The sequence below is a fragment of the Porites lutea genome, chromosome 9 (genome assembly GCF_958299795.1).
Source record: "Porites lutea chromosome 9, jaPorLute2.1, whole genome shotgun sequence".
Lineage (NCBI taxonomy): Eukaryota > Metazoa > Cnidaria > Anthozoa > Scleractinia > Poritidae > Porites > Porites lutea.
This window is the reverse complement of record NC_133209.1, coordinates 8,887,788-8,903,183: the sequence shown is the minus strand read 5'-3', so window position 1 is coordinate 8,903,183 and position 15,396 is coordinate 8,887,788. Positions and strand designations below refer to the sequence as shown.

Below are 15,396 nucleotides of genomic sequence, written 5' to 3'. Positions count from 1 at the left end.
ATAAGTCTCAAACATTAAGTAAATAGTCGCTAAAACGAATTCATTGCATACTGTCCTGTATGTACTAACCGAGGAAGAAAGACAAAACACCCCATAAGGCACGTAGATAGTTCAATTCACCGGTAAGAAGTCTTATCTTGATCCAGGTTTTTCCTTTTTAATTTAAATACAAAATATAGATTTACTGATATAATGACGTCTCTGACTAACTTTTGCCATAACTACCATGTAACACCTTCCCGAAATAAGCGCCGCACCTTCTCAACAGTGGGCAAACTGTATTCAATGGTATTGTTCGACATTTTTAAAGCTGAAAATTATCATTGTTGTTATCATTCATTGATTTATTTCTCAAAGGGGGAAGCAGATGTCAAAGCTACTGAACCTAACTTTTTTCAAAGTTTTTTTTTTTTAAATTTAATGTTATTTTAATCTCTTGTTTAACTACACAAGGAAAGGGAGGCTGCAAACGAATATAGACAAGATACATTTTATGTATATATTAATTTTTGTCTCCAAAGTCTACTAAAGGTCACATGTTGATTTCGCCCAAACTAAAAATACAATTTTCTAAGTTTCAAAGCGTCCAGTATCAAGGCGTTTTGTTTAATAAGTACGTATACTCTCACTTTCCTCCCAAGTCTTCTCTACAGGAGCTAAGGAAACCTGACATTACCCCCAATTTTACAAGCTCTTAATAACAAAACATCTTTTCGGAGAGTTGTATTTAAGAGGCAAAATAACAATAGAGCTCAGGCTAGAGCTGAATCAAATGTCTTCAGGCCGGACCTATCAAATCAATCAATCAGTCGATCAATAGCTATCAATCGATCATTCAGTCAATCAATCAAACTGTTTAATGGCAAATGCATCGTCTATGATCTTGAGCCAAGAAGCATGTTGGAATAATACGACCTACAGGAAACACATGCAAACAAATCTTGAGATATATGACGAGATTCATGCTCCAAATTATTAGTGTTGTCTGGTCAATTCAAGTAGAGGCCGTTTCTCTAACTCATTATTTTATTTTTTACGACAAATGACTTTGGTTTCTCCGTCACTTTTATGAAGGCTGTTTCCTCGCTAAAGAACGTTTTCTTGAAATGTGAACATGGAGCTGAATTTTAGCCATTATCTAATATTCTCCACCAAACGTTTTTGACATCAAATCCAGGCCCTACTTTGTACCGTAATGCAAAGGTAAAAACTATGAATTGTGTCGCGAAATGTTTAAGAAAAAAATATGTTTCAGGTATAAAAGAATCGAGTAGCATTCTGTTATTTAACGCTTGGAAAGATAGTAGATTAAACTGAATTTTTAAACTGATCAACTCCAAGTAGGTCAGACAATAGAAAGAAGTGTGACGTCAGGTTACCATGGTTGCAAAATTTCTGGATCTCAGCAATCTTTCTTGACAGAGGAGCTACCGTTTTATTCTTGAGAGCAATTATGCACTGTCATTTTTTTTCATTTGTTTTCTGCCATATTTTCAGGTCCACGGTTTGTTGAGTTCTAGAAATTTTGTTTCCATGGCAACGTGGCGTAAGGACTTCCTTCTGTTAACAGTCTACAAAGCGCATAGTTGTTGTTTTTATTTCACATGTCTTTCGTTTTGAGGGCGGTCAAGACCTGGATACATTATTAACTACGCAGATCGAAGAATGGGCTACTGTTTCAGTTTTATTAATTTATTTACAATAACGAACAAGAAAAAAAAAAGTTGTTCTAATACCGTTAAAGAAATAATACCTATATATGTACATCTTTAAAGAAAAGAAAAATCAAAATACGCATCAGAATGATTTGTCACTTGGTCACGAAGATTTTCCTTTCAATGCACCATGTTTAGAGCCTACATGTTACGAAGGGCTAAACAATGACGAATTTATCATGATCTGTAGTTCAACAGCGAAGATTACGCCTTAAGTGCTGCTGTTCTCGTCCCGTTGTTACCAGCCAATCCTCGAGTTTGTCCAGGAATTTTCTTCTTCATGTGTTCCGCCATGCCGGGTAGGCGTGAAAAGTAGTTACGAGCCAGTACGTGCTTGTGTAGAATCTTCCCGATAAACATCCGCCCGTATGCCTGATGGAAAGAAATACAAAGTTAGAGTGAGGATAATCGAAGGAAGTGAAGGGAATCACCTCCAACTTGGGGGATGGGGGTGGGGTTGGAAATGGAGGGCGTTTCCTTTACTCCCACCCTATTATAGATTTTTAATAGAAACTAAGAACTTGTTTCAGATTTTGGGCTTCACAGGTTCTGTATAGAGGGGGCCTTACTGGCAAATTTTAGCCTAACCGGTTTTTCAAAAACAGGTACTTTAAGTCGCGGGCTTTTATTGTACTTCAAAAGAAAGTGCAAGATCGTTCGTGGATGATCGAACCTTAGAGCGGTTTTCACTTGACTGTCGAAAGGGATTGGTTTTGGTTTTGGTTTTGGTTTTACTACGCCCTTTGGTTGGCTAGTGTATTTACTTTGGTTTTGGTTTTACGACAGTCAAGTGAAAACCGCTCTAACAGCCTAAATTTACGCTAATTAACATTTATGTACGAACCTGTTTAGACTAACGCGGGAAAATGCAAGTTCTTAGTCGCGGGTTTTTACTGTATTTGCTGCATCCGATTTGGCCCGATCCCCCCTTCCACATCCGACTAAAGGACGCTCTAAAGCATGAAATATGGTTAAAAGTAATTTAAGTGAGGTTAAACACAAGACAATGCTGGCCAGCAGTCTCCGTTCTAAATCGTATGTGGGGCGGCCTTAAGGCTTTTTCACGGTCCCAGCATTTTTACAGCGCTCCTTTGGTGGTCAAGTCATTCTGCATGCGTTGTCTTTGCTTGTGCTTGTGTCAAAGCCCCTTTGCTCCCAGCCCTCTCCTCCCTCTGGATGGGTGTTGGTAAGTATCTAAAAGATTTCCACTGAGGTTCTCAGTGTTTCGGTGCCTGGTGGGTGCCGCTCACAGGGTTGTCTTGGTTACCTTCACGCTCGCTTGCAGCTTCCTCAGTTTACTCAAGCATCTTCCCCACACCCATCTATTGACGATGGCTTTAAAACAACAAAGACAAACAAAGAAAAGGAGCCGTACCTCAGTAACGTTTTCCAGTTTGGCGTGAGCAGATGCTTCCTCCTTTGTGAGTAAAATACAGTTCCACGGAGACCACTCTTCGTACTTATTCCATTGTACAAGAATCAGGTCAAACAGGTCTTCGTGGGCGCTGAGCACGCTCTGGCTATTCCAAATGTTTTCCATAAGATAGCGTAAATCAGGTTCCTGAAAAAAAAGAACAGATTTAGTCAAAGATCTCTTAGTTTGCACATGACAATTGATGCCTATTTCGTCATGGTTAAAAATTCTCTGGATTAAGTTAATATGAGGCAAATGTCTACGAAAAAAGAAATCGTAAAGCAGAGTTACGTAAAATGTTGAAGAAAAAGCTAGGGCCAACAGGATGTGTAGAGAAGTGTTCTTCCGAGCAGCTGCTACATGACCCGATGTGTAAGTTAGAAAGACAGTTATGAAAAACAGGACAAAAATTTTCTTAGAGCATGATTACATGATCCGGAATGGCCCCGTCTGCCAGGCTGGGTTGTTTTGTAAAGTGGCCACGTCTGCATTGTTCTCTTGTAATCTTATAAATTTTGATGATTTTTGCTACGTTTAACAGAGTTATCGTTCTCAAAGCGGCAAACCGGACCAGTGTGTGTAATATTCAGGCCCTGAGTGTCTTAAGACCGTTCACGAAAGGAAAATTCGCTCCATTGATCGTTACTGGTAACTGGCCGCCTTACGCAACATGCTCTTACTGGAGTGAAATTATGACCCAAACCGACTACTTAAGCCTCCAATTCAACATTTACCAGCCAGGCTAAAAGGTGATGCTTACAGTTATATTAAGAAAAAAAAAACGCCTGAGAGGAAGGAGGTGATTTGTTTTCACTGCGAAGAACTTGAAAATGCAGACAAGTTTAGTTGTCTGCAAAACATTTTGCAGATTACTGAATCTGCATGTTTACCAACCTGGAGTAGGTAGGCGATTTTAGAACCATCTTCAAAGCTTTCTTCTGAACGCCTCAGCTCTTTCAACATTGCTCTGTACTGCGAGAAGTCATGCCGTAATCTGAGATCGTTGTCGAGTTTCATACACTTTCTACATCTTCCAACAACCCTGTGAGGCCAAAGAAGAAACAAAGGTCACGCTATGTAAATCCTCTTGAATTCATGAATCAACTTAAAAAAAAAAAAAGAAAAGAAAAGAAACGTGTTTAACCAACAAGAAACAACTAGAGGAGTCACAACAAGATTGGGAACAACTCTAACAATGGTGCTCCGCAAAGTGCACAGGCTAAGACTGGCGTCAAAAGAGAACTTAGAAATAGCTCGGCACTGACCTGAATGGGCCTCCCTGCGACCAAACGTTTCTCTCCTGAATGTCTTTTAACATTTACGAAGTCGTTCGCGCCGCTTGTCAGTCGCGACTAGGGACTTTTAAATCTAACGACGCGACAGCAACGGGAACGTCGCTCCACGTTCTTTCAGTCTTAAGGTCGATTATTCTTACTTACTTACTTTGTCAAATGTACGCGAACCCTCTTGAATTTGAATTCCAAGTGACCATATTCGAGTTCAGAAAGCGAAATATAATTTCGTCATTGTCTGTTTACGTTCTCCATAAAACACGAAATTAGGAATTTCAAGTCGTAGTCGCGCAAAAACAGCAAAGAAATTAACAAAAAAGCGTGATGCAAGTACCAAGTTGTTGCTTTGCTTATTAAGGTGATGTTACACGAGACGATTCGCAACAACGATTTTTAGCGCAACATAGCGTTGCAACATTGTTTCGAATAGTTACAACTTCCAACATTGCAACGCTTGTGTTGTGCTAATAATCGTCGCTGCGAATCGTCTCGTGTAACATCACTTCTAAACCTATTGTTTTTTTAGACGCTCTCGTTGCTTTCAAAAGCGACGCGAACGACTTCCTACGCTAAAACGCTAAAAGCCATGCAAGAGAGAAACCTTTGCTTGCAGGTTAGAATGGGCCGGTTTTCTGAATGGAGTTCAGTCGGTTTCAATGTGACCATCACTAATTTTTTTGGTACAATAGAGAGATTTGGAATCACGTTAACATCATTACAGTAAACTTCGCATTCAGATTGATAATTGCTTAAATTAGCAAAAAAGGTAAAAAGCAATTCAACTGGTCGAGCCTTGAAAAGCACTTTTTTGTAGACCGCGAGCGGTCGTCTTTCTTTCCTCAGAGGCACGCACGCGCCACGGCGAGCAAAAAAGTCAAATCACCCTCGTTCCTCGCCGCTTCGCCGCTCGCCCCTCACGTGTGCTCTGTGCTATCGGTCCACTGTGACTCACAAGAATATTAAGAGACTGCTCGCAGTCTAACTTTTGTTTGGATATAATGAAAAGTATTAAAGGGGGAAAATAGCTAAGCCAAGTGCTATTGCTGTTTGGCCTAAACAAGACTTTAAAACTCTGATGCCCAGAGTGAGGAATGTGAAAAAAAAAGTATATATTTAATAAAACATTTTCAAAATGGAAACAAATAAACAATAAACTCAGTATAATAATCAGATTTGAAGACATTAAGTTTAAATTTCCTGGATGATAACTCTTTATCAACGGTTAACATTAACGATTGAAAAAAAAAATACAATAACAAAATTAATCTTAAGAGTGACTCACCGAGAACTGGATGAAAGTTGGAATTCTGTTGACGGCAAGTATGAGTTGCAACTTGGACAGAAGTAGATATTTTTCGTAATACTGACGGATCTTGTGGAACCTTAAAACGAGAAAGAAGATAAAAGGTTTTGCTACCATATATTGCAAAAGAGCAGATGGGGATCCAGTTAGGAATTTAACTGACGGCACTACTGTTATTTAGGCGTGGTTGAGGTGAAGAACATCAGAACATTTTCACTAAAGAAAAAAAGGCATGTCTTAACCTTCTCTGCCCAGCAAAAGTACATCAAGAATATATAACCTTAAATTCGTCAGATAACAGATGAGCTTATGATTTTACTGAATTTTTAGGAACCTTTTTCACCGGGTGTATGAGCAACTTATTTTTCGAGTCAAGCGTTGTAATTTTCCGCTGCATACTGGTTCATGAATTCGCACTTCTTTTCTATCCTCCAGAAACTATACTGCCATCATGGAAAGGAAAATAGCTTGTATAACAGTCAATTTCGAATGAATCCCAAATTTCGCTAGTAAACAACATTCTCGTCCCAGACTTCCTTAAAATTTCCATCACGTGAGCAAACTGAACTGAAACGGAGTTGTCATGTGATGTTTTGCGGCGGGAATAAAACGTTAATGAGTAATATTACTGCACCTTGATGATCCGAGCTGCCTCGGGGTTGAAAAGAGGTGTTTGCAATACTGAAGAAACAAAGTTAAAATTCTCTTGCGTAACCCTGAAAAATAAAATAAGCGCGTGTAAGGTAGCTTTATGAATAGCCTGCGAACAAGCTCTTCATTTGGGGGAGTCGCGCTTCACTCGCTATAAATGGAGAGCTTGCGAGCAGGCTCCTCTCGAGAGGACAATTGACAACAGTGCGGGGCTTGTTAGCCTCGTCTGCAGTCGCTGACGATCACCTTTTTGGGGGGTTATTCGGGTTAATTCGTTCCCATCATACCCCTCACGCGCTTTTCGCTTGTCTCCAGCTCTCGCCCTTCTCGCTTGAGATTATTATTTCTAGGTTACGGTGTTTATCAACAGTGTGAATAGCACGTGAATTTAAAATTTTGTATAATTGTGTCTACAGGGAAATTAATTTACTAGTACCTATAAGAGGCCATTTTGAAAGCGCAGCAAAGTACCCTATATTCGCTGGCAATTAAGTCCAGACCTGCCTGCTCTGATTTTCTATTTAAATCAACTAAGGAGATGCTATAAAGTATAGAAATATAAAAATACTTTGCGCTTTTGATCTTCCTTTGACGCAGACACTTTGAACTTTTGGTATTTTTGAAGACACGACTGCCGTTAATTATGCAAATTACCATGAACAAGTGATTCCAAGAAAAAATATTGTCACCTTGTTTTTTCCTTATTGGTCGGAAATATTGCCAAGAAAAACAGAAATTTAGTTGTTGCATAAAGGAACAGTGTTTACTAGAGGCCTTGACTGGCAAGTACCTTGTTCTTACTTTGCCCTAGACAGCTGAATTAGGCCTCTGCTGACGATAATTATCATGATAATTATAGAGCTTGGGGGAGGGGGAAGAGCTGAAAATAAGGCAGGTTTCTTGGGCCCGATAAGCTCCAAAGTCACAGTAACGAAGGAAAAGGAAAGGAGAAAAAGAAAGAGCGAGGAGGAAGAAAGGAGAGGAAGAGAAAAAAGCAGTGGCTGCACTCTTGGTTTTTATAACGGCTACTTTGGAGATCAAAGGGGATCATTTCGGGGTCGGGAGCTGCACATGTCATTTTTGAATCATAAACGGCTATTACTGAAACTTCGACCGCGCGTTACACGATAAGGTCAACAGCTTTACATCCACCATAATGCAAAAGAACAATATTCCTGTTTTTCATAGACAAATTTAATTTTAAAGGATCAGGTATCATCAGTACTGAACTTTCTCGCTTTCAATGTTTCAATTCCCCTGCGGTAAGAGTGACAGTTTAACTTTCTCGCGGACAAAAGCTACCGCAAAAAAAGTCTTAACAAGAAGATGCAGATATATTTCAGAAGGGATCACCTATACCTCTGTTAAGATCATTGCTATTGTATTAAGTCATTCGGTTAATGCTACGGATGTCGTTTAGATCAAGAGGTTGTTCTCTCTTGGTTTAGACAATCCTTTACGGCGGAGTTTTACGCCTTGAACGCTAACATGTATACGGGATCTTTAATAAATGCTACACATAAATGGGGCCACTGTCTTGTGTCGAGAGTGAAGCGAACTAAATTTTGCTGGTTGTTTATTACACTATATTGTGATTCGTCACTTTGAATTCCTGTTTCGGTTTCCATACAATAAGGCCGTTAAATGATATACTAGGTGAAAAGCAAAGAAAACGATATATTACCCCTTCTCCTTCTCTTTGAAAGGCCTGAAACGCGTACGCAGGTTTAATAGGCATGCAGAAAATGACGCTTACTTTGAAGTTCTTTGGGTCCTTATTATAATTTAGCGACACAGGAACATTGAACAATGTAAACATAAGGTAATGCCATGCGTGATGCATAAAACAACTAAAGCAACAATCTTATATCCAACTATCCGTGCAGATGCACAAGAGAGCTGCACGCACCTTGACTTTGTTTAAAAGCCGTTTAATGAGCTTAACGGATTCCCACTCTTTATTGATCATCAGGCGTATATAAATAAGTGTTCCATAGCCTAAAAGAGACTGAAGTAAACAACCCTTAAATACATTAATTTCATCTTAAAGAAAACCTCAGAAGGAAGTCGGACATGGTTTGTGTGTGAACAATACTACTGGAATGAACTGTCCGCTGCTGGCCCGAAAGAAAAGTGAAACGGTTAAATCATTTCAAAAGAAATTGTATGCCTTTTTACTGAAATTACAAGCTGGGCAAATTCGATTGTAAGGTTTGAATATCTTAATGGAGGCCCCACTGTACAAAAATATACTAAATCAATCATTCATTCATTCATGCATTCATTCATTCATTCAGCCAGCCAGCAAGTCTGAATCGCTTATTATCCGAAAGAAAATAAGGAAAGAAATACACATTTTTTTTTTTTTTTCATAAAATAAAATAAAACAATTCACCACATAAACTTCGAATTCCGTTGACGCTGATTAGAGCAAACGGAAATTTTGGAGGAAAATGATCACGTGTTCATTTCAAATCCATAACTGCTTTTGGAAGCAGACAAGACGGATAATTTCTAAAATATCGACTTCACTGCTGAAGCCTTGAGCACGTTTTGGTGAAACGCGAGAAGCTAAGAATGAGGAAGGTCAACAGCAATGGCAGCTACACGTCAGCTGTAAAGTGCATAAAAGAACACTTCATGTCTTTTTGGATCCATTTTAAAGGATCGTTTTATACTGGAAACCTCACCTCAAACGTCCGTCTCCGTGTGGCTGTAGAAAACGATTATTCAGATAGAGTTGAAGAAAATGAAACCTTTGAACTCCTCAAAATCTCATCGTCTCCTTGATCTCGTTCCATCGGTGAAGCCATCGGTTGTTTCCGTGGTATTAGTTTTTGTCTGCGGGGTTCTCTGGGTGAGGAACGAAACAACAAACGAACGACTCATCGCACTAGAATCTCGCCTTCACTGTTTTTCCTGTGTTAAGAGCATCTCGACTGAAAATCTTAACAAGATGACTCCTTCGCCGAAAAAACATAGCGCAAAATATCATCACAAGAATATACGGACATCTATTTCAGAAGGGATCGGCTATACCTCAGGTAAGGTACAGTTTATCTTGTCCTACGGGTGACGTTCAGACATAAATTAATCAGTTTAAATTTTGTCCTGGGCTCTTCCTTCCGGACAAACCTCTCGGAGAGGTTTCTTCCGGTTTCAGCTTTTTTTCGGTAATGCACGCTACATAAGAACGTCTATATAAAATATTCTGCATATAAATAACTCTGCATTAGTTTTTGACCGGGTTGTTATTACAGTCAACTCTCTCTAGGACGGACACCTTTGGGACCGATACTATCCCTGATCGAGTGTAGATGTCCGGCTTAGAGAGACCTCCGTCTTAAAAAATAGAGTAGAGGGTTAAAGAAAAGCAAGGACCGACTCTGAGTGTCAGTTTTACAGAGGTGTCAGTCAGTATAGAGGTTTCCGTCCAGAGATCAGAGCCGACTGTATGATCACGGAGGACCTCCTATGCAAGTAAAAACCAATGAAGAGAGTCTCGCTGTAAACGATAATTATAGAACTTTTGGGTGGTCAGAAAATTCCTTTTCACCCCCCTTTCAAACGCCTGGCACGCATTGCATAGTTTTCATTGATGAATAAGGGGTGGATTACCCTGGTGACAATTTTGTGTATATTCATAATTAATTCGGAGGGGCGGGGGGAGGGGGCGGGAACGAAGTAGAAAAAAATATATATTTACGCTGGGAAAATTAAATGAAAAATATTCATGCACGCCAAATAACTAAAAATAAAATATTCATGCAAAGGCCGGACCTAAAAAATTCATACAAAGGAAGTGTTTTAGTAAAACATTCGTGCGGCTCGAAAATTCCCCACCTTCCACATAGCTTTTCTTGACTAATGGTCCGTCCCTAAAACTATAGATTTTGACGACGTGGGAGATTCAATGACCCGCTCAGTGCAATGTATATCCAAATCATCTGAACAGACTCAAAAGAGTAGAAATATTGCATCACCTTAAATCGCAGTCCATATTTTCTGATGCTTCCCAAATGGACTGACGCAAACCATTTGATTGTCCAACCGGATTTTCCGGTATTCCCATGTAAATGTAAAGGAGTCAGGGTTTACTTTGAGGCTTTGTGGATGATGGGATCGAAGGTCACTAAAACGCGCTGGATTTATAACTGAATTAACTAAACATTGACTGCGAGGGACAAAGTTTGGAAACAAGGACATTTCAAGTGAAAGAAAAATAATATTAATAATAACTGAGAAGAGGATCGACAGCCTCGTTTAGACGTTCCTTATTTCCTGAGCTTTGACGCAGATCGACGCATATTCCCTGCACAAACAATGCCCACTCTGTGATGGTGTACGTTTACTAACCCCGGTAAACCGAATGAACCTGTTTTATTCATTTAATATTTCACTAATCCAGCTAGTTATTAGAATTTCTAAATTATATTTTTTGCTACAGTCGTACCGTTGTCAAGAATGCCAACAACCATCCGTCCAAGAAAACGAAGACACGTTTTAAAAGACACTTCAGTTAGCATCACGATACATGACGTGAGAAAGGAAATCACCAAACAGTTTAAACAACTTATGCCCCTCAAGTACTGTAAGTCAAGTGAAAAGGTCTGTCCTGCAGGTCCCCCCGGACTCCCTGGTACCACTGGGGCAAAAGGACCACGTGGCAGGAGGGGACAAAAGGGAAAGAAAGGGCCTCAAGGTCCGATGGGACCACCTGGAAAATCCGGAAAAACAGGAATGACGGGCCTGCGGGACCGACAGGAGAAAAGGGAGACAAGGGAGAACCCGGAGAAAAAGGTATGCCGGGACCGCCTGGAAGTCCTGGGAAATCGATATCTGCACCACAAGTAATGTTGTCACCGGCAAAACAGACAAGGGATGAAGGAGGAGATTCGACTTTTTATTGCACAGTTGCAGGAAATCCTCCCCCTGCGGTCGAATGGCGATTCATGGGTAGAAAGCTTGTGACAGGTGCAAAGTATTTTATTAAAGTAGGAGAGTTGGTCGTTAGAGATCTGAACTACAGCGATGCTGGACAGTACACGTGTCATGCCAGGAACATTCTTGGATCATCTGAGGCCACTGGTAACTTGTCTGTTCGAGGTAAGAGGTGCATAAAACATCTGAAGTTATGTTGTTATATCACGCTACTTGATTGTCTAATTTATACTGTATGCTCCATAATGTGCTTCAAGGGCGTGGATTGAGAAGCACCATTGTTTAATCTTGCAATTTTATCATTGCCTTCTCTTTAATTTCATTCATGTATAAAATTTCCTTAATTTTTTTTTGTTCATCGCCCAGAATTAGGCGACATGCGCCCGAGACTTTTTTCTTGCTTGTTTGCGCGAATAATAAGACCAACGCTTGAAGGGTAAGACCGACGAGATAGTGATAATGATGATGATGATGATGATGAGTACTTACGTGGTTTTGTGTCTGGAAACCCAGGGCAAAATAACTATACACACCAAGTGTTCGAATCCCATATGTTGACTAAAGCATACTTAGGTTTTACTTTAAACCATCAGCAGACGACTAGCTTCGATTTCAGAACTAGATTGAAGAGACCACCTAACGTGAAGCAGTCTGTAATAACTCAGGACTCAAAGCTAGCCGTGGACATTTCTTATTCAAATGAGAAGCCTCTTTAGCTGAGAATCCGCGCGCGTCCCTCCTGTTGTTATATGTCGGTTCAAGGTTTCAAGGTTTGTTTATAGTGGAAAGTACATTTCGCTTATCCAGCTACTTTAAAGGCACAGCATTCAATAAATAATTAGAAACAACTAATCAAATAACTTTATAACAGTAACAGGATTAAAAACCTCAGCTAGCGCCGGAGGAAGGCAACTTACAGGGTTTGTCATTTACAAGCGTCCCGGGGGATTTGAACTTGGGACGCGACCCGAGAACAAATCCTGCAAGGTTACAAACGGCATTCGAACCCGGCGCCGCCGGATTGCGAGTCCCTGACGCGGTGATCACTCGGCACGCATACGCTGCCAATTGTTATTCGTATAATGTATCACCTGAGATTCTGAGCGGGTGTAATATAAAGCCTTCCTTGCTGTTGCTTAAAACAAAATTAAATATAGCACGTATTAGTTACAATTATTTATAATCAAAAATTAAAATTAATGAAAACAAGTCGAAATCCATGCTGTCTGCCTTTTTTTAACCAATAAATAAGTTTTTAAGTTGCAAAAAGGTATTATGATACACATACAGTTAGTACTGTATAAAGTGTATTTTCCTCCTCCCTCCCATTTGTTTGTTTGTTTTTTTTTTTTTCGTTTGTTTATTTGTTTTTTACTTAAGTAAGCAGTACTGTGTAACGCATGTACGTGGTATTCCCTGTTTCTTTTGTAATAAAGTTTGTTAGAATTTTGTTTTTAAACAGTATTTTCACATGACGCCACGGCGGCCATATTGCATGGTATCGCAAAACAATGAAACGGCGGCCATGTTGGTGTCCCAAACCAATCCTGTAGGAGTTGAACTCTTTTCTTATGCAAACGGTTTCTTTTGTTCCAATAAATTTGCATAGACGCTGGCCACGTGAGTGAAAACACTCTAAAAAGCGTTTTAATTTTTTTAAGGTCATTAGTTCTGGGTGTGGAGATTGGGAAAGTGATGAGTGACTCTAAAGATTCTAAGGGAAGAAAAATAATTGTGTTGCTATGTTTTTTTTTCTTTCAATCACAATTTCCATTTTAGGTCTTCCAATCTTCGCAACAGTTCCACCTTCACTGGCTTCACCGGCACAAGGTGCTACATTTCAAGCAAAATGTCAAGCTGAAGGATATCCTCGCCCCGTAATAACCTGGAGTCGATCGGTGTTGCCTTTACCTGCTGGCAGAACTGAGGTAAATCAAGGTACACTCACCATTAAGAACTTAAGTCTCGCTGACAGTGGTTTGTACGAGTGCGTAGCAACTAACATTATGGGAACAAAGAAGACAAGGATCAACGTGGTGGTGCAAAGTCGTTTACGTTCAGGTTTGCATTAAAGGGGTTTAGAGTTGATTCTCAGTGATGAGGCAGAACGAATGAAGTCATTAAACATGTATTAAACAAGTCCAACTTATTACGATTTTTGAACTCACGAAATGCCACCAGAGACCTTGAAAAGGCTGGCTATCCTTAGTTCAGATCCTACAAATCGACCTTTACGTTGTACCTTTATACTGGCTTGTTTTCTATGTTTGCAGGTATAGCAGTTTTCTTTTTATTGACTTGAAGGGCACGTACATTTGACTTGAATTTTGTTTATGATTTTTTTTTACTTTTTCTTCAACCAACTGCGCATGCTGTTAATATGTTTTATGTTTTGGTGAGGCAAATGCTATATTGGAAGACATAAGTTCGGAAGTTCGGATTTGATTCTGATCCTACTTGCTACTTCTTCTTACCTCCCACCTGCTTGTATAATTGACCTTTTCCAATTTGTATTCCTAGTTATTTATGGAGAATTGATACCATCATTTTTTCTAATTTAAATAAGCCCCCCTCCCCCCCTACAAATCCACTTGAAATAAATAACCCCTGGGGGCTTACCTGAGGACTTATTTTTCTTTGTTATGACACTTTGAGTTCACAAATCCTTTAGCAGGCTGCAGTATACATAAAATCGTGTGTTTACAATACTATAAGTTACATGTTGTACGTGCAAAGCTGTTTTTTTTTTGTTCTTGCTAATTAAAACTATTGATGCTTTTGCCGTTCTCGTTGCCGTCGCCGTTTAGCATTACACGATTTAATTTGTTTCTGTTTCCGGAGTATTTAACTATATGTATACTAGAAATACGTGAATCGCAGAACCTTGCGAGGCAGAGGTTAAGAGAAAGGAAAAGAAGGTGATAAGGAAAAGAAAATATATATATTAAAAAACAAACAAACAAACAAATAGGCAAACAAAACAAAACAACAACAACAACAAAAAAGAAGAAGAATAGAAGAAAGAAATGGTGCTAAGAAGGATTCCAAACCCGCCCCTTCGGCTCGACGCGACTTCACCTTACCACTACACTACTAAGGATGATTTTTTTTAGGGAAAAGTCTTTATTTAGCGTCTTTTCTATGGAACCTCCGCCGGCAAACGCAGTTTAAAGCTGATCGAGCCGTATTTAACTACAATTCAAAGGTGTACTTCAGGAAAATAACCGGGCTATTTACAGTTAAAAACCAATGTAAAAGCATGTCATGGCAATCATATGAAAGAACAGCCTAACAAAACCGATACGAAACGTCTGCGAAGTAGAACGCAAAACACATGTTTTCTAAATTTCAATTTCCGCTCTTGTTTTGAAGCATGGTCCAAATCACATCCCTTTTTCTGTGAAAGGTATTTCTACGTACGGAAATGTATTGCTCAAAGCCTTTCGTGACCTCTTAAACGGCCGCTAAAGCAATTGAGCCAGGTTTATGGCGCTTTTGTTTACACGTTGCCTTGTTGTTTGCTTCGATCGCCCAGATCGAGAGGGAGAGATATTTAAGACCAAAGCAAGATCACGCCTCGCTTAACGATTGACGTATGCCTTGCTTCGCGAGAATTAACAAGAGCTTCGCTTTTATCCCTTATTTTGATGACCCCAGGTTTACATACTAAACATTTTGGCGGCAAAAAAGGATTAAAGTCTAGCTTTAGCTAGCTTAATTTTTTTTATTCTCGATATTTTTGACCAACTAGTTGGATTTTACTAAAACAATTATTCCTCTCGCCCTTATGGCCTCTTGCGATTAGAGTCCCATTCACAACTCTCTTTTCCATATTTTACGAAAGTCAAGTATTATAATAATTATTATTATCATTAATCTTTTTTCCTAAGGTTTTGAAGCCTCCGTCGTTGTGGGAAACAACGGAAACCACTTGACTTCGTTAAGAAACTGGCTAGCACCTGTGGCTAAAGGCGTTTATTCTCTCTGGAAGCGCTGTTGGTGTGCATCTGTGGACGGTTGGGCTGCAAGTACATTTCACTCACGATGTGATGGCAAGGGACCGACTGTAACAATAATAAG

The 15,396-nt window shown here is 39.6% G+C and overlaps 1 protein-coding gene and 1 pseudogene across 1 annotated transcript; one reads left to right on the top strand and one right to left on the bottom strand.

Moving 5' to 3' along the window:
* Positions 1–1,900: 1,900 nt before the first annotated feature.
* On the bottom strand, positions 1,901–6,475 carry LOC140947298 (IQ motif and ubiquitin-like domain-containing protein). The gene is made up of 5 exons (XM_073396358.1): positions 6,359–6,475; positions 5,704–5,803; positions 4,024–4,171; positions 3,091–3,276; positions 1,901–2,087 (listed from the first exon to the last, which is right to left on the bottom strand). Exons 3-5 carry the CDS (start codon positions 4,144–4,146, stop codon positions 1,920–1,922), a joined length of 477 nt encoding a protein of 158 aa, XP_073252459.1. The 5' UTR covers positions 4,147–4,171; positions 5,704–5,803; positions 6,359–6,475; the 3' UTR covers positions 1,901–1,919.
* Positions 6,476–9,078: 2,603 nt separating this feature from the next.
* Positions 9,079–15,396, top strand: part of LOC140947293 (uncharacterized) — a 13,028-nt pseudogene continuing 6,710 nt past the window's right edge.

Bases quoted from the DNA above. Each gene is read 5' to 3' on its own strand.
- LOC140947298 (XM_073396358.1), bottom strand. From the start codon at position 4,146: ATGAAACTCGACAACGATCTCAGATTACGGCATGACTTCTCGCAGTAC. The intron at 3,277-4,023 runs GTTGGTAAACAT...CTTTTTTTTCAG, and splicing joins AAATCGCCTACCTACTCCAG to GAACCTGATTTACGCTATCT. The intron at 2,088-3,090 runs GTACGGCTCCTT...TCTTTCCATCAG, and splicing joins AACTGGAAAACGTTACTGAG to GCATACGGGCGGATGTTTAT.